This window comes from Apium graveolens, chromosome 3 (genome assembly GCF_009905375.1).
Source record: "Apium graveolens cultivar Ventura chromosome 3, ASM990537v1, whole genome shotgun sequence".
Taxonomy (NCBI): Eukaryota; Viridiplantae; Streptophyta; class Magnoliopsida; order Apiales; family Apiaceae; genus Apium; species Apium graveolens.
Window position 1 is genome coordinate 22,000,625 of NC_133649.1, and position 20,570 is coordinate 22,021,194.

Genomic DNA, 20,570 nt, shown 5'->3' on the forward strand with positions numbered 1-20,570 from the left:
GCAAAGCTGGTGTTGGGTTTAAGATTACAAATTGACTTGTTACACTCCCAAATATGAATCGAGTCATTGATATATCGGCAGCATTCGAATTAAAGCTGGTAATTTGGAATACAACCCCTAAATGACACTGATAATTATTAGTTTTTGAATGTGAAAAAAAATTCATTACAGAAACACAAAAATACACACATAAAAAATACAAATATGTAAATTATATCGGGTTTGCTTCCTAAATTAGTACACGACACGGAACAACTATAAGAAATATATAAATATAATATTTATAATATAAGTTATTTATCTTTTTTAATATTAAATACAAATAATGTAATTTCACTTAAAACTTTTAAGTACATGCACTACTTTCCCCAAAGAAAAAGATATATGTACTAATTACTACTGCAATAGATTTTTGTCTTTTAACTTTCATTCTTGTGTGGAAAACTTTATATTTTATTGTAGTTACAAGAACTTTTCTACTAGTTTTTTGTATTTTGAATTCGGAACTTAAAGTTTGATATCTTTAAAAATATTATTTATAATTCGTATATTTTCGTATACCAAATGAATAAATATAAATATATTAATTTCGGGTTAATATTATTAAATTGGTATACAAATCATATACAAACCGGATTTGGGTTAAAACATTTGACGCGAAAACATAAAAGTAATTTTCTTACTATTGGTTCGAAAGGCTGTTATGAAATATATTCTCCTTGTTCTTAATTTTAGCTTGTTTTGTGTATTTTAATTAAATCTTTTATATTTTATTTTATTTTATTTAGGTTCTAATTAAATATTTTCTTTTGTCAGACTTAATTTATTTATTTTTTCTTTCCTTTTTATGAAAGATATATATATATATATATATATATATTTATCGAATATAATTTCTTTTGTTATTTTTAATATATTTCTCCTTAATTTCATTTGTTCTTATTTTCTGGAAAGAGTTTTAATGGCTATTTTCTTATCAAACGTTAAAGTAAAATTATTTATTTAGGGATCTCAAATTACAACATAATTTAGCTACAAAATTTGAGGGTCCGTACAATTTTCAGAAAATAAACTGAGATTTTAATACTATTTTCTCCCTTAGTTTTTTTCATAGGATTTTACGATTTTAACATATCTTTTTGTGGGTTATCTTCTCGAACATCAAAGGTGATGTTATCTAAATTTTCGAAAATACTTATTTACTTTTCGGTATATTATAAGCTGAACACCCTTTATTTGGTTTTTGGTACGGTACATAGCTACTGTTAGATCATATTAACATAAATGAAAACAGTTAGATGCAATAATAAATTATATTATTAAATTACTATCTAAACTTCTCTCATGGTTCATCATTCAAATCCCCTCAACATCATATTATATTTAAACTTTAATATTCTTCATTTGTATATATTCCTTATCTTCTAGACAATTTCTAGGTTCGAATCATCAACAATATCTTATATTATATTATTTATTTTCAGTTATGACATATTATATTATATTATATTCAGACATTATTATAAATAATTATATTCTTCAATTTTTTTCAACTATTGAAAAAACATATTAAAATACAAAATATTTAAAATAAAATATATTATTAAAATTCATTTGAGTGTTAGAAGCAATTGGTGTATTGCTAGTATCAATGAATGAAAGAAACTTTGTTCCTTGTTCTATCCCTACGATTTGTACCCTTGATATAATTTTTTTCCTGACAAATAAAAACTGAATCTCGTAGCTCGAACCAAAAGTAAAATTTTTGGTAGATAAATACTCTAATGAAATATTTTAAATCCAAATCAAATACACCCTGATTTTTAAAATCCAGAAAAATCTCGATTTAACCCAAGATTGAATAAATAAATTAGAATGTGATACGCTTTCAGTTAACTAAGTTTTACCCTGAGATCTGTAAAGAATTTTGGTAGTTGGAATGACACGAGTCATGACATAATAACATAATAGAATCTAAATACGATGAAGAAAATTATAAAAATTAGGAATTTACATCCACCAAATAGTTCAAATTTCATTCATTCCCAGCAAATTTCATTAATTCCCACTACACTGGAAGACAATCCAGAACCCTAGCAGAGTTATCTCTGTTGCTTGCCAAAGAGGAGGTTATAAGGCAACAAATGACATTTGTCGTTGATCAGGCATCGAATTCTAAGAGAAAAGGGTAGATGGAGATGAGAGCTGTAACTCTTAGAATGGTACACTGAGTTGGTCATATTAGGTATTGAACATCTTATGGTCGCAAAAGGCCCCCCTAGTTTACCAAGAGGGGGAGGGAACTTGGGAGAATGAGGGATTACAGTGAGAACAGTTTTATCACTACCAAATTTAGTCCTATGTCTAAAACATGCCTATTAATTTACAAATGTCACATCTGCCCCAACAGAGGATCTCATTGTCGTTGAACAGGCGGTGGTGGTGTCTGATGGCTTTGCCCGTAGAATCCAATCCCTGGGGGGCGATAGTACACACTATTGTTGTTTTGTTGCTGAGCTTGAGACGACTGTTGCAGCTGAGATGGTGCTGGCCTTGCCAATCCCACAGTGACATGTGAAGGCAAAGGAGGCGGTGGAGGTAGGCTAGTAGAACCATATCCATATGACATGAGGCCAGCAGGTTGAGCAAACTGATTTGTTGGGGAATTAGAATGTGGTCCAGGTGGAGGGGGTGGAGGTGGAAACGATGACTGCATATGACCCGGCTGAGACATGGACTGCATACTTGTTACTGGCACATTACTTGCTGGCTGCTGTTGCAAAGATGTAAAATAGGATGAATTGCCAACTTCAGAATTGTTGGCATCTGGAGCAGCCATCTGTTTCTCCAATTTAGGCCTTTTCTCAGGAGGAAACAGGGATATACCAGTAGAGAATCCAGCAGATTTTAAGCCACCACTCATAGATGCAGCCTCTTCAGCCACAAGGGAAGAAAACACTGAGGTAAGCATTTGGGCTGACGACGTAGAAGCAGCAAGCTTCGCAACAACTGCAGCTGCTGCAGCCTTCTTGTCCTCATCTCCGGTAGTTTTGGATGTTGTAGTCATCATGGTCTGGGCTGCTGGAGGAAGATTTTTCAGCTGCGGCAAAGACACATTGGCTTCAGCAGCTTTTGTGGTATCAAGTTGTTGATTTTGATTTACTACAGGAGGTGACGTTAATCTACCCCTTAAAGTTACCAGTTGATCAAGCTGACCTCGAGCTACCTGCACATATACCCACTTGAAATGTCACTTCTCATTCCAGAGAAAAATGCACAACTTTGATACAACAGATCAAACAAAATGTGATAACAGTTGTTAAGGGGGGGGAAACATATCCATAGGAGCACTAAAATTCCAATAAATCAAACAAAAATAGTTAGGCTGTGTGCAACATAGGCATTATGTTCATAACATACTTACACAAGTGGTTATGCTCAACTTAAAGTGACAACATGACCTGCAGGAAGTACTATGGTGGATAACACAAGGCCCACTGAACAAATAAAAATCTTTATATGAACACAAATAAGACATGTGAAGTTGCACAAAATGCAAACCTGCAGTATTTCAAAATTGCAAAATAACACAAGGGCCAAGGTGTGCATGTTCTTTCAATAAATTAGACTAGCTGCATTCTCGGACAACGAGATTTTATAAAGAAGACAAACGTGATGCTATGCGTAAGCATTAGATAACATACTATTTTCTTAGACTAGAAATACTGATAAATGCCTAACGGACATGGGCTACGGAACTTAAACAATTAAATTTAAGATTATGGTAATGAGCCCCTTTCTAACTACTATCATTTGTACAAGAAACGTGACGATCTATTTAGTAATCTACTTGGTTAAAGTGTAGATACTACGATTCACAACAATAGAGAAACCGTCAGCAAAATGAAGCATGATAAGAAACACAGAATGGTTTACAAAGTAAAACCTAAACACTTCATCCTTATCGCTGGAAGAAATGTGCAAAAATATATTTCAAAATAAAAAGGGCATATAGAAGAACAGCTTTCATTTTCAGGTACGCCAACTAACAATAACTTGAGTAAAAGAGCTAGTCTGGGACCGGGCTTGAGGTACGCTGTCCTGTAACAGTTATTAGGTCAACTCAGAATTGCATGACAAATTCTGATTTGTATTGAACTAATATACAACACTCAATAAATCAACATCGATAGTTCGTCGGGTGATAAAAATGCTCTTTTAACTGTAATATCTCTGACAAGTACTATGGATTTGTATTCATAGGTCTTGACATTGAAACAGGAAACTTTTATTATTATTTTCCATCTTTTTATCTTCAACGGTCTTGACATGTTGGTATCAGAACATAAATGATCCAAACTTCCACTTGTTTAACAACAATTCTTCTTTCTGATTGAGTGCTATTTGTATAAAAAAAAAATTCTGCCTTTTCATTTTGACAAATGCACTCTTGAAGTTCTTAAAGAAGCTTCTTCAACATAGACACTTGATGCAGGACAGATTATGTGATTTTTTGAATAAAAATGATGAGTAAGACAAACTTGGGTGGATTGACCACAAATTCCACCACCCCAAGTATTCTACAGCCCCAACTGCAGGAGAGATTGTTAAAATGGATAGCAAACATTAGCCTTAATATATATATTAATAATAAGTTTATATATGTTTATTGTGGAGATAAATATTGCATTATCTATTTGTTTGTTGTGGGGCATATGTGGGGCTGGGAGTCAATTGATTAAGGAGTTTATATATAATAAAGGCCAATTATTTGTGGGCCTTAGTCCATTTGGTTATTTTATTAGGGCTTCTGTTCCATGTAAAATGTTAGGAATGCTAGTAGTAGTATCACTATTTGTGTGGTCTGTGTGTGTGGTACTGCTAGTAAGGGTATAGAGTCATTTTCCTTGTCATGTTTAGCTGTGCTTATAAATAGTCTGCAAATTGTATTGTTTCTATTATCTGATATATGGAAATGGAAATGTTTCCACTACTTCTCTCTTTATATATAACTAATTCTCTCTCATCTTCTACATCTCTTCTTCTGCACTCTATCTCTCTCTCAATCTCTGATCTCTTTGTCACTGCTCTTATCCTCCACTTCATATATTGAAAAATACTTCTCACAGTCCCTCAGTCATTCTACAGGTTCACTTCCCTCGAAAGTTGGAAAAGTCAACTTCAGATGTTTAAACTCTGAGTTGCACTCTTATTAGCACTGAAGCCTTTCTCTTCCAGAGAATCATCTGTAATTCCAAAAACTTTTGTCCTGCCTTTTGTCTAGCAAGAGCAGCATGAATAGGATTCCTGAATACTACTTTATGGTGATGTCCTGAAGATAAATCTTCCTTATCCAGTACTTCTACCACTTGCTCATCAGTACTCATCATTTTCTCCATTCCTGATAGCAATAGCTCCAAAGTCTCTTGCAATCTTCTAATCTTATCCTTCACACCTTCCTTATGCCCTACAATGTCTTGCTGCATCATCTGAAGAGTGCCAGAGGTAGAACCCTCTCCACTACCTCCTAAACTTGTTTTCTTTGACATTTTTTCAACAATCAGCCAATTCTACCCACAATTCAACAGTTATTCCTAGATCTCAACAATAATCTTCAACTCCGGAAAGTATAAACTCAACTTATGCTTATCTCTACTTATCAGATTAGTAAATCAGTCTCAATTTATCAACCGAGAGATGATTACACCTTAGTTCAGCAACAAACTCACAAACTACATTAGAAATCAACAGAACTAAGTAGTAGAGGACAATAATCAAACACCTGGAGTGAAGAACAAGTAATTTCTGCATACTGAGGCATTCCTGGCCAGATCTGGAGAATTGGATACAGATTTAGTATTTGACAGATTCAAGAGATTGCAACAGGTGTCTACTGTAGAGGCTTATTATGATGAATATGAGAAGTGTAGAGGTCAGCTCCTTGGCAAAATACCAAGTCTCACTCCTGAGTATTTCATGGAGAACTTCATTAGAGGTTTACAACCAGAAATTAAAGGAATGATCAGATTGTTGGAACCTACTACCTTGGAGCAGGCATTGAAACTAGCCACGTTTTATGAACAAACAGGGATGCCTCAACCTAAGTAGACCACTGGTTATGATACTTTTAAAGGAAGTTTTGTTAAGCAAACTCAAAACGAAACATACAGCAGTAATATTCCTGGCCTGCTCACTAGAAAACCAGCAATCTTAACCTCAAAGAAATCTGTTGAGAGCATTAATGCTAAGCCAAGACCTCTTACATATGCTCAAAGGGAATAAAGGAGATAAAAGGGCTTGCACTTTTATTGTGATGAGAAATTCATGAACTCAAGAAGCCACAGATTTTTTTGATGATTATTGATAACAGTGAAGTTGATGATTACTGTGAAACTCCCAAGTATGATGAAACTCCAGAAGAGGAAGATGTGGATTGGCAGGGTCAAGATTTGATTCTGGAAGCTTTGGGAATGAAGGAAGACAGGCAGAACCCATCTCTGCAACTAAAAGGAGAGTTCATGAATAGACCTGTGAAAATTTTAATTGATGGTGGTAGTTCCTTAAATTGGATGAAACTCAGTTTGGGAGAAGAAATGCAGTTGCAAATTTTAGAACATGAGCCGATCACTGTGAATTAAGCCAACAGTGATACTATAACCAGTTCCTTGAAGTGCAATGACCTTAGTCGGAAATGTAAGGGACATACTTTTTCCACTCGGGTTTGGTTGATGAAATTGAAGGATTGTGATATCATTTTAGGAGTTGAGTGACTATCTCAGCAAGGAAATCTACGTTGCAACTATGCTGAACAAAGCTTGAAGTTCTTATGGGATGGTCAGCAGGTGCATATTACACGTGATTGTTCAGTGGAGGTCTTAGGAGCCATACACCAGCTGTCACCTTTTTGGATGGAACAACTAGTGCAAAGCTATGAGGGAGATGCAGAAATTGAAGAAATTATGGCTGCAACTCTGGTTGATAGATACAGACCCCAAGAGTATTATATGCAGCATGGATTACTTCAGTATAGAGGTAAATGGGTGGTAGAAAATAATGGCAATTTCAGAAGGTTACTATTTGAAGAATTGCACAGCAATGGTATTGGGGGCCATTCAGGCATAAGAGCCACCTGCAAAAGAATAATGGAATATTTTCACTAGTCTTCTATAAGACAAATGGTCTTCTATAAGGCAGAATGTGGGACCTTGGGTTAGGGAATGTGAGATCTGTCAGAAGATTAAAAGTCCTGGTCTCCTCAAGCCTCTGCACATTCCTCATGAACCATAGATAATATAGCCATTGACTTCATCATTTTACTTCCAAAATCTAGGGGATTTGAGGTTATATGGGTTGTTATTAACAGGTTTAGTAGATATAGTCATTTCCTGGCTTAATTTCATCCTTTCACAACTAGGGGATTAGCTCAAATCTTCTTTGATCAAGTGTATAGGCTACATAGTTTACCTGAAACCATAGTCAGTGATAGGGATTCACTCTTTGTAAGTGAATTTTGGCAGACCTTGTTTAAAAAAATTGTAGGAACAAGGTTGTGTTGCACATGGGTACAGCCTACCGTCCTTAATTAAATGGTAGCACTGAAAGGGTAAATCAGTGTCTAGAGCAATATTTGAGGGGAATGACCAGTCAAACACCTAAAAACTGGCCAGCATGGCTTCCAGCTGCTGAATGGTGGTATAATACTACCTTCCATACCACCTTAAACACCACTGCTTTTCAAGTGGTGTATGGTGCTAAGCCTAGACATTTAGCTTCGCAGAACAGGCCTCATACCAACCTTCACAGTGGAAAATCTGATGACTGAAAGACAGGAGCAATGGGCTGTTCTGAGGGATTAGTTGACAGAAGCTCAGGCCAGAATGAAATCATAGGCAGATGCTAAGAGGACTGAAGGAGAATTTCAAGTGGGTGAAAAGATTTACTTAAAGTTACAGCCCTATAGGCAGACTACTATAGCTATCAGGAAGCACTTAAAGTTGTTTGCCAAGTATTTTGGTCCTTAAGAGATCTTAGCCAGGTATGGACCAGTAGCTTACAAGCTGGATCTGCCAGTCGCATCCATAATCCTTCTTGTCTTTCATATCTCTTGACTCGAGAAAGCTATTGGAAAGGAAACAATCCATCATCAGCTGCCTCAAATGACTGATCGGGGTACATTTGACATCACACCAGTGACACAATTGGATCAAAGGAGTATTCTGAGCGACAATAAGGTGGTCTATGAGCACTTATTTCAATGGAAAGGGTGCAGTGTTGATGTAGCCCCATGGGAAGATGAAGACTTACTCAAGCAGAACTTTCCTGCATTTTCACTTGGTTCATGAGGTCATGAACTATTTCAAAGGGGAAGGGCTGTTACGAAGGCTATGTGTTAGTAGTCTGCAAGTTGTATTGCTTCTGTTATCTGATATACAAAAATGAAAATGTTTCCACCACTTCTCTCTCTCTCTAACTCTCTCTCTAGAACTGATTCTCTCTCGTCTTCTACATTTCTTCTTCTGCACTATATCTCTCTCTGCTCTCTGATCTCTTTCTCTCTGCCTCTCTGATCTGTCTTCTCTATCTCTATTCTATGTTCTAGATCTTCTCTGCAATTTACTTTTACTGCACTTATATAGAAAATCACAAAAACAACAAAAACTTAATATACAAAACTTAGTTCCTAACATATAAGCATTGTAAATTTGTAATCCCCACATTATTACTTAACTTTGATATATACGCTTTATTCGGAAAAAATATTAATTGATTATTCTTGAATATCGTATAATCCCTGCGTTTTATTGCTTTCAATTACTGTCATGTACATCATCAGACAGACGGAGGGAGTAATAAAAGGAGATACATTGAAAATGACAAAACATGAATTGTTCATGCAAGAAACATGTTGCAGATAAAGCAAATGATTCAACAATAAGAAAAAAAATGAAACCAACAAGGACTTCCCAGAGGTCACCGATCAATCCCGGTACACCGGTGACCTACTCTGGTACTACTCTGAGAAGCATGGATGCGGGTGCGGGGATACAAGTATTCGCCAATATAAAAATATAGGGATTCGGTTGCGGCGAAATACAGCAATTAAAAATAAATTAAATATATTTTTTATATATAATAAATTTTAGAAAACATTTACTCCAATTTATACTATTAAATCTTGTTAATGTTTCTGAAGGAATTAAGTTTTTTTGTTGCAAGTATAAATGATTTAACTTGAAAAATAAAACTAACTTACCTAAAAATATAAAGTCAAGGTTTAAGCAAGTCACATGAGAAGACACATATAGTATATTACTGTACATGTAGTTTTCAAAATACATACATTATAAATACAAACCCTAACACTTGGCACAAATATTTACAGACAAATTAAAAACAAACAAATTAGACTGCAGATGACTCCCTCTCCATCTCTCGATGTAAGTCTCTATAATGTATGTTAGGCTGGCTATCATTGTTTTACATTCACTCAAAAATGACCAAAATTACCCCTCCCGCACCCCCCGAATCCCGGCAAAGTAATCTGGGATACTCCAGGTGGCGCACCCCGTGCGTATGACGTTGACCAATGCCCCCAGCTTTCCAGGTACTACTACTACTACTCGCCCAAGCACTCTAATGGGATTGGGATCCGATGCATTAGTGATGGTATGATCGCAACTGTTAAAGAAGTGCAAACTACTATTGTATCTATGAACGTTGAGGGCAATTTTGCATTTTTTTTAAACACGAAATCGATTCTGATGTGATAAATTAAAGATGATAAAAACTAAGAGATAGAACGAAACTAAGTGACAAAACATGAATTGTTCATACAAGAAATGCTTTGTAAATAAAGCAAAAAATTTAAGAAAGTGATACTCGAATTGTATAAAGGTTACATCACATGAAATTCTGCACCACTACAAAATCATTTCGTGTAACATGTGTGGTACCATTTCCATTTCATTAGACCACTATGGTGCAATATTCACACAATTATGAGGTAAAAGTTACACTATCCACCAAATCAAATCCAACACATTACAATTACCCTAAAAAAAATCTTATAGGCGATATATATATATATATTATAAAAATCGGTACTCGATTCGACTCTGTGAAGACATAGAGTAATGACTACTCGGAGTACTCGGAAAGAGTACTCGGTTAGAAACTTGGGTAAGATAAAATTCTAATTTTTAATTTTAATATTTATTTAACTTGAAGAATTTTATAAATGATGTACAACATAATTAATTATGTTTCCGAGTATCTCGAAAGAGTACTCAATATAAAACTAGAAGATTTTAAACTACTAACTTTTAATTTTAGTATGTATTTAACTTGTAATAGTTTAATAAATGACATGCAACATGCTTATATATTATTATTTTTTAATTTTTGACTAGCCTTTAACCATCATTTTAACACTAAAAATGCTTAAAAGTTGTCTTTCTTTGATAGAAACTAGTATTCACTTTCGAGGGTTTTTTTGGATCATTACTCATTTTTTCAAAAAAACAAACTAAAACCGAGTTTTTTTAGTAATCTGAGTTTGACCAGAGTCAAGTAAAAAATCGAGTTATAACAAGTATACCAAAACCGGATCGGAATTGGGCCAAGTCTGAGTATTCCCCCGAGTACTCGGCCGGGTAATCCCAGTTTTAGAACACTGATATACATATCATATGTGTGTGTATCTTTCTAACCTTTGAAAAACCTTTTCAATTTAAAGAGTCAAGAATATATACTCGCCTAAAATATAGATCACGGTACTAACTAATATTCTTTTCGTAACTAAAATTTTAAATTTAAGTTGGACAAGCTTAAGGTCGTTAAATCTAAAAATAAATTATAAATCAGTAAATTAAAAAAAATAACAATTATATTCCATGTATAACTATGCAATATAAATAATGAATTTGTGAGGAAAAAGAAAGAGTAATTTGGTATTACTAGTAAATAACAATAACGGTTAGAATTTTCAAAAAGATAAATTTTGTGTATAAGGACCCCAAAACACCAAAATGGTGCAACTTCTACACTATTTTAGTGTAATATATTCTCCAATTGGACACATTCATTTCCTCCATATCCTAGAAAGCTTAAATCTTATAAACAGCTTTCTTTTTTTATTTATTATTAAGATCTCCATCGAGCACAAATTAATTCAAATGTGCATAATATTAAAAGGGTGGAAATTCAAAATATGGATTTATATATACCGAATAGATGGAGCGGTTGAGTTAAAGAGATGATGAAGCCCTACACCAATTCTCATCTAATGAGAAAATCGAGTCTAGTGGCACTATTGGGGTCACAATCTTTGCTAATTATGATATCGTCACATGAATACCTAATTGCATAACATATGATTCCAAAGATTATATGTATTTGTATCTATATACTAATAGTATTTATCTATTTATTTTGTGTAATTGTGTATCATTGACCCAAATTGAAAACTCAAACATGTGATGGTGCTAATTATGATATCGACAACCAAAGAAGTAATTGTACAACCTATGATTCTAAAGATTATATATAAAAATACCAGGTATTGTGTATCATTGACCCCAAATTAAAAATTCAAACACGTGACAAAGTCTAATCATGTACTTCCGCTTTCATACTTGGTGTACCTAAAAGACCAAGCCCAAACACTAAATATAAATACCATGTCCATGGGTTTATACGAAATCATTGTATCTAGTTGTACATAATATTAAGCCAACCTAAGAAGGATATGGAAAAGACACATATAAGTATAAATCACTTTACTAAACTAGTTGGTGAAACTAGAACATTCACACTCATTAACAGCCAGCTAAATATCAAAAAAGGTCAACTAATGAATAACAAAGACATGTTGATTTGTATTACTAGAATAAAGTAGAAGTTCTTTTTACTTTCATTACCCGTCTTAATGTATGGGTGTCTTAACTTGTCATGCATAACGTCTATTTATATTTGTTCACATAGTACTCGAGTGTAAAAAATTGAATTTTAACTTTGAAGGATTATTAGTTAATGATCTAAGAGGTATCCTTTTACATCGGTCAAAGTCTGACTATTATCGTCAATAGATATGGGAATATGGAGAAGGAACCTGCCCAGCTATTTGAAAAATATGAAAATTCCAATATGCATCAAGAAAAGCTAATTATAATCTACACCCCCAAGATGACAAAAGCGGCATATCCAGTCAAGTCATATGTCATGGAAGAAGTAAATTGATAACTCTAAATATTATAACAATAATTGTTATTACAAGAATACTCTTCAAGCACATATGGAATTACGGATGTATAAATTGGCAATTGTTACCCTCTTATGGAAGGAGAAAGAGCCAGCCCAAACAAGGTCCGAGCCTATTAAATAGATCATTTACATATACAGAGAGGGGGGAGATTTAGCTAAGGAGCTGTATATTTACAGGTTATGTATATTTATATATGACAATTTATATTTCAAAATAAAAAACAAAAAACATATACGCACACAATGCACACAATACTGGTAAAATGAAACTAATTCAAGAAAGGACTAAAAAGAAAAGAGGGAGAGAGAGAGGCCTAATTAATAAGCACTGTTTTTGAAAGGAGAGTCAATTATATGAGATCATAGAGTGGGATGTCATATGTGAGCATGAGCACATGAGGTAGTATTGTAAAATTCCACATTTTCCCCTTACAAGTGGATTTACAATTACGAAGGAATTTAGTGTGGCTATTATTGAAACATTAAAGGGAGACGAGAGTTTCCAAAGATTAATTTCACTTATGAAGAATAGAGAGAGGGATCAAAACATTTTGTTGACTTTTAAAAAGATCAGAGGACTGGTCTTGGTGCAAATATTTTGGAAACAATAAGGTGTACACACTTATACTGACATGGCTTGCTTTGGCTGGTCGCCTACAAAAATAAACAAGGCATGGGCCGACGTGATAAATAAAGAGTGAGGAAAGCTATTCGAAAGAAATACATAGATAAGTATTACAACCTCGAAAATTCTCAATTTAATTCCCAATACTTGGTATTCACTTAGTCAAGTGGCCCCCTCACATTTCTAATAGTTTTCAATAATTACTAAACTACTTTTAAATGGGTGTGCAATTAGACTTGCCAATATTTAGAAAAACGACTAGAGCTTATAAAAAATCAGGAATTGAAAGACAACTTGGAGTGTGTCTGGAAAATAAACAATATCCCGTTCTAAAAAGTTTAAGAAAGAGCTTGTTATACTTGGAGAAAGCTTAAAATTTGTAACATTATACTTCCTCTGTCCCACCGGATTCTTTACATACTTTTTTCTCATGCTTGCCACGCATTTTAAGGCCAGTATAAAATATAGTTCTATAATTTATTTTTAGAATTTTCTTTTTCTGTATAAAAGTTTAAATATTATATTTTTATTTAAAAGAAAAAATATTTAAAATTATTTAGGGAACCATATATTACGGGAGCCTTAAAATGTGTGCCGATTCCCTGTCCCCCAATGTAAACAACCCGGTAGGACTGAAGGAGTAACAATTTTCAAGGTGCAAATCTTTAAAAGGCCATGGAGTAGATACAAGTAATGGACAATTGGTAACCTGTAGCATCCTTACAATTTTGTTTTACCAGAAAAGCTTTTATGTTTACAAATTACAGCCATGAATGTGATACAGGCAGTCAGGCAGACTCGAGTGTTTTAAAAAAAAATTAAAAAAATGCATGTACTCTTATCTATCCCCTATAATGCAAAAACAATTTTTGCCACAGCCAAGAAACAATTCTTTACAAAAATATTAGTAAACAATATATAATAACTTTTAAACATTAATATGCAAAACATGGTAAATTTTATGAGGTTCAAATATGCAGAGCATCATTATCTATGACAATCCTCACAAGTTTTCTAATACATCATTTTTGTCATACCCGATCTTTTGATCTTCATCCAAGCATACCAATGCAATCAAAGACATTTAAACAATTAATGATATAAAAAGGGGGGAAGGGAGGGAGAGATACCTGCAACTGAGAGCGTATACGTTCCAGAGCTGGCTCCTGGAATAATTAAGGTTAGTACACAGAATAACTTACAAACCCAGTTTAAATGTATGATCAGGTTCAGAATGGAATAGGATACTTGATTATGCAGTGCATCTTTAAGCAGGGAAATCAGGGCAGTCCTTGTTGCTTCAGAACTTTCAAGTTCTTTAATACACTGCTGGAGTACACTTTCCTGCTCCTGAATATCTTCCACCAAATGAGAACCCTGCAGATTTCCTAAATTGGCAAGAAAATTTAACAATGGTAAGTTTAATATGCATGTTTAGCAAGTTAAAAATGCAAATTACTATTTGCCTGTTCAAAATTGTAATGAAAATTGTAACTCTTATTACTAAGGTTTACATAGTCAGAACTCAAATTAGTAACTTGAACAAGGCCGCCATTGCTTATAGATATTAGCAAATATCGGATTTCATTCAGTTTAACTATCAACACGAATGCGGACATTGGATCCAACGTTTCATAATGCCATGAACATTAAATATAGATACAGAAAACAGTAAGATACCATGAGCGGATATGTTTTCTACATTTCTTTCAATTTCCCCGCCACGAATAACTGCACTTTTAAATTTGTTAAGAGCAGCCTCTTCATCAACATTTTGATCATGTACTGACTGAAATGATGTTATAATTTTTTCTGGCATAGCACCAACAGCTAATTTCTGCATTTGTAATAACCAAAGACAAAAACAAAATCTCAGGCAAAAAATATAAATATAAAGTATATTCTAGATACCAAAAAGCCTGTTACACCACATAAATCTACTACTTACAATTCTTAAAGAATGAGCATCCCTCTTCACTATCTTAATAGGGTTTGAGCTCTTTCCATTGCTGGGAAGTGCCGGACCAGGGGGGGGATTTCTACCCAGCATTTCATCTTTCAAGTTCTGTCCCCGAGACCCAAAAACCTTGCGCTCTTCCCAGATGTCAACCTAATGAGTAATTTAACACAAAATCAGTAATTGCTCTAGTTCAAAGTTATCAGAGAAAACAATAGTGATATATTAAAACCATGGAAATAAGTCGTATATGAGCAGAACTCTTGAAAGTAGTTATGAAAAAGCTTCAACTCATGTGTTACTTCAATTTCCTAATTCAAAACACCTTTAGTTTAAATAACATAAGTATCTCTTCAAAAATTGCTTATAAGAGGGATGCAAGTAAGCATTAAACGGTCAGTCGCATAAACAGAGAAAATGCACAGAGTACCTCACCCGACATCAAGGAGCCAAAACATGACAAGATAAGTACAGAAAACCTTCATGCATCTAATTAAAATGATTTATTCTCATGAGTTCAAATTCAGTACCATAAAACTAAGCACCAACTGGATTGATATATGATAACTAAGACTACAAGAGTTGGAATCATTCACATTCTGCAAATGTTTTCAACCTTGTCCATAATAGCTCCCTCGCTTTACCGAATTTCATAGATAATTTTCTATATAACTACTTCATGTTGATCCGAACATTGTGCATCGTCGTTAAACTTGGCAACTCAAACCATGTGACAATTTCATCTTTGAACTAAAATTTTAAATTATTTAAGTGTAGTAAGATATAATTTAATTTAAATTGACAAGCAGAATTTTATTGCCAACTTAATAGCTTTCTCATTAAACACGTCACCCTTCAATAGGCCACTTTTAGGGCTATTTAGCTTGAGAGTAAAAACAGAAAATTTAGATTTTCTAGTAGTTCATTGAGTGCAGTGTGAGACGTGATTAAGTTTTGGGTTGCTCCTTGGATGTAATTTTCAAAAGGTTTAGAAGGATAAATTTTATTTTATTTTTAACTTAGCCGGGATTAAATAAAAATTGAATTTTCAGTTCTTAAGTGGGGTTGTGTTTTTTTGGTGGTCGGTGGTTGTCGTTTTTTTCTTGTTCCCACAGAGTTACTCAATCATAAGTGAGGGTGCTTAATCAATATTACATGAGCGTGCTAAAAGGACCTCTGCCTCCTTAAATAACAAAGACTAGCATAGAAAAAGGGATATAAGTCTGCGCATAGCTTATTGTCCTCACAATTTTAAAGATAAGTAGAACACGTCTACTAGGATGCCAAAATGGTGTGTTCCCTGATACTAACTTCGAAAGCAGATTACCCATGGAAACAGCAACTATCTTTTAGGGTAGTTTACTGTTAACAAAAGATTAAAAGATGTCTCCACATGAAAAAAAAAAAAGAAAAAAGAAATACCAGTCTGGAGGCTACTTTCTTTCCATTTTCATCGCCTGTTCCATACACATTCTTCAGAGCAGCAGGAAGCACCTTCCAAAATTCATTCACAAACTCACTGCCCTTTCGTCTACTGTTTTGTAAAATGTCATTGGACAAATATAGAAATGAAACACGCTGATCCCTCTGAGCAGATTTAAATAGTTTAGCCCACGACTCAACTATTTGCTTCGCCCTCTTACGGTGAGTAATGCACCAACGAGATAAAGCTTATTGAATGTTAAAAGCCACACGGATGGTAATAATCAAACAATTTAATTACTGTGTGCAATGATGAAAGAGTAAGCAAGTTTGAGATTCACTGTAGCTTTCATCTTGCAGTGCATCCTTAAAAAAAAATTATATTATAACAAATGTACTAAATTTCATCCAGTATATATGTAAATAAGAAGAAAAATTAATGTCATGAACAGAACCTCTCCACACAGAGAATGTTTATTCACCAACCAGTATGCACCCCCTTCACGAAACCCTTGTAAAAGCATTACAGTCAATCAATAATTACATAATTCACTGCACCTTTAAAAAAAATTAAGGGCTTCACAAGGGAATACATTTTTACCACACAGACTCCATTTTATACACGTCCTATGCATAAAAAAATAATAAAGCACAAAACTATCTGCATAGATATAGGGGGATTTAGGAAAAAAGTTAAATATCAAACTTCTCAGACTTAAAACCAAAACAAAGTTATGTTTAAATAAGAAATAAAGATAGAATTTCACACAGTAAGAGCAAGTCCAATTCTAGATGCAAAATGGCTATAGCCATTGCTATAATTTGGCATCAAAAAGTATTTTTTGATGCTAAAATAGAACTTTAACTCCAATACTAGTTACATTTTGAAACCAAATAATTTCAAATTTAACTCATTTTTGTCTTTCCCTCCTAAATCTTATTTAAAGTTTACCAATATGCATACCATTTATGATTACTTGATGATGTGGCATGGATACATAAACATCCTTGGTTTCAAATTTAGAACCAAGGATTAGAACCAAGGATGCATATATGCATCCAAGGATAGAACCCCTTTGGAGTTGAATTTTTTAGCATTTGAATTCAATTTATGGAAACGGCACCACTTATAGCATTGCATTGGACTTGCTCTAATATATAGTAAAGTTCAAACCAGAACCACTTTAGAATAATCAAAATATAAGTTCGACAAAAAAATTAGGAAAAATATTTGGGAAAAAGGTGCAATTTGTGACAAATTACATAAAACCTGGTATACATTATAGATAGTATAAAACTACACATGTTCCCAATCCACTTCCCTAAGTTTTTAATACATAATACAGTTTATCACTCATTCCTCTCTCAATTATTTTTGATTAAAAAATAGTTGTACTAGTGATAGGTATTTCTTAGAAATCCAGAGTAGTACTATAGGCTGTGTTTCACTATAAGGGACTCAAATGTCATTTCTATAGTAATGTACTGCTGTATGTGTGTGCCTACAGATATTAGGCAAGTTGTACTCTTTCCTATTATCGGATATATGAAAAATGGAATTGTTTCCGCGCCACTTCTCTCTTTCTCGACTCTCTATAACTGACTCGCCCTCTCCCTCTCTCTCTTACTTTTTTCCTCTGCACTCTATCTCTATCTCTGATCTCTCTCTCTCTCTCTCTCAATCTTCTATCTCTGGTCTCTAAAATCCTCTGCAACTTACATTTCTGCACTTGTATAGAAAAGAAAAAAAAACATTTATATAATTCAAAACTCAAAACCTACCTAACAGTATTATTTGACTAGCCAAACACAACTAATAAGCTACAAACTCCTTTCAGTGATTGAAACTGATGAAATCCAGCTACAAGCTATATTACATGTAATGTCTTATGAATCATTTACGCTAAAGAAAGTATCAAAAGAATCTTTTCAGAACATAAAGATCACAAGTATATAAGCTTTATAATGCGAGACTTGTCAGGTACTTTTAAGAGGCAGTCTTTCAACTGTGACACATATATTTCCTTCATTTAAAACTCTACATAATTAATTTAATGCATTTAATTTACAAATAACAGCTTCAAGTAGATATAGGGAAGTCAATTTTATTTTACAAAAATAAAACAGACAATAGATCAATTACTCTAACCAACACAGAGGAAAAAACAGCACATCATAAACCCAGTGCTACTAGTGTCGATGATAGGGAAGAAATAATTAATCGAACAATTATTCGCCGATAAGGATACATTCTATGCTTTGCTGAGAGCTGTTCAGTTTTGACAATTTATCAGTCAATATCTGTCCATCAAAAGCGTCGTCACTCATTTTGCTGTTTTGATGTTTTGATATCTATATCGTTCAATATACCTGCAACATATTTAACAAAAGAAATTCAAAAATAATTATTTTTGACAAAAAAAAAACTAGAGCTCTGAATAATGCCTTAAATATTATTGAAAATAAATGTTACCAGAAAACATTAAAGAAGTCATAATATAATAAACTTTAATGTTAAGAGAGGTAAGCAAGGGAACATATTTGCAGACCCTTGATACAAAATAGACAAAATAACTAAGTCACATAACACCCAAATTTGTGTCCATTATGACATTTCTCAATCAGCAATCTACGAGGTTGTGTGTCATCTAAGAAACATACTTTGCGACCCCTGGAAACCCCTCGAGATTCTATCCTTAATCAATAAGACATTCATCTACAAGATATTATAGACTTCGGTTATGTGTCATAGGATTATAATTTGTGCTCCCGAGTTAAACTATGCTCCCAAGTTTTTTTCAGGAAAATTATCCACAAGAGTTTCTTCCGAAGAAGGAATGATTAGGAGGGAAGCTCCCGCATAACTTTTATATATTAACCCCTATATCTTTTTTCAATATTTTCTCTCCTACGTTACAAAAAAAAACTCAGGAGTATGCTAGCGAAATAAAATTCTAAATTTTATGCTTCTCCTCTCTTCTCTTCTCTTCTTCGACAAAAATATTTGGGGCACACTGTAAGTATGGTATAGGATAGGATTATAATCTCTTCAAGCATTTAATCCCATGTTTCTTTTTTGCAAAATTGACTAACGAATTATAATCTCAATATAAAACAAGATTAACTATAAGCGGGATTAAGTAATACTAGATTTATACCAAGTTTTGTGGAGGACTACCGACATATACTTGTTTTGTTGGAATAAGGGTGCTAGGTATAAAAATTACTCCCTCCGTCCCTTTCAATTGTTTACATTTTTTTGAGAGTGTTCGACACGCATTTTAAGGTGCATATAAAGTATAGTTCTATAAAAAAAAATTACAATTTTGTTTTTCTAAATAAAAATTAAAGCATTCAACTTTTATTCAGAAAAAGAAAATTGTAAAAATAAGTTACATAACTATATTTTTTATGCACCTTAAAATGCGTGCCGGACACTTCCTCAGAAATGTAAACTATTCAAAGGGACTGAGAGAGTAGTCCTCTAGATAGTCCTTTGTAAAACAAACATGAGATTTGACTATCTAAAGGATTAAAATGATGCGACTATGATTACAATCCTTGGACTGTATATTTCCTCCAAACAAACTCAGCCTTAGCATATAGTACATAGAATAAAATGTAAAAAAATTATCGAAAAATGACTAGTTAATCTACTAGCATTTATATATCTAAAATTCTACACAAAATATACAAATTAACAATTGCTCAAGTTGTAACCACGCATATATACTTATCGTATACTACAATTAAGCTAAATAAACACTAATTCTTGCTACAGCTCAGCAATTAATACATAAAAATTCAATTAACATCTAATTAAAAAACTAATACATAGATATACCATTGTATGTAGTTCAAACAATACAATTAGGGCTTGTATGAGGTGAAATGAAGATTAAAAGTACCTGAAATTAGTGAATTGGAATTGCAATTGCTAGAATATGGAAGTGAAACCCGACCCGGAGATCTATTCAAGTAGCGTCGCCAAGCGAAGAGCAAACCCTAGAATTTGTTTATTGTGATCCTAAATATTTTCCCCCCTAGCGGCTTGGCTGAAAGGGTTACATTCGAGCTAACAAATTCTTAAAAATTATATATAGCGGAAGATATTTAATATTTTTCTTTTCATTTTGCTTAAATTATAATTTATTTATTTTTATGCAAATTTTTTATTGATTTCAAATCAAGTATACAGGATTGAGTTTTTTTCATTCATCGATGTATTATTTAACTGAAAAACAAGCCCAAAAATTTAGATTATATCGCATTCAATGATTCAAAAGATAAATCACAAATAAAAAG

General features: G+C 33.5%; 1 protein-coding gene across 1 annotated transcript; it reads right to left on the reverse strand.

The window, feature by feature from the left end:
* Positions 1-1,962: 1,962 nt before the first annotated feature.
* Positions 1,963-20,340, reverse strand: LOC141711967 (uncharacterized). The gene is made up of 8 exons (XM_074514709.1): positions 20,174-20,340; positions 18,515-18,635; positions 16,266-16,513; positions 14,835-14,996; positions 14,567-14,723; positions 14,135-14,274; positions 14,017-14,052; positions 1,963-3,226 (listed from the first exon to the last, which is right to left on the reverse strand). Exons 2-8 carry the CDS (start codon positions 18,591-18,593, stop codon positions 2,417-2,419), a joined length of 1,632 nt encoding a protein of 543 aa, XP_074370810.1. The 5' UTR covers positions 18,594-18,635; positions 20,174-20,340; the 3' UTR covers positions 1,963-2,416.
* Between the last annotated feature and the right edge of the window lie 230 nt (positions 20,341-20,570).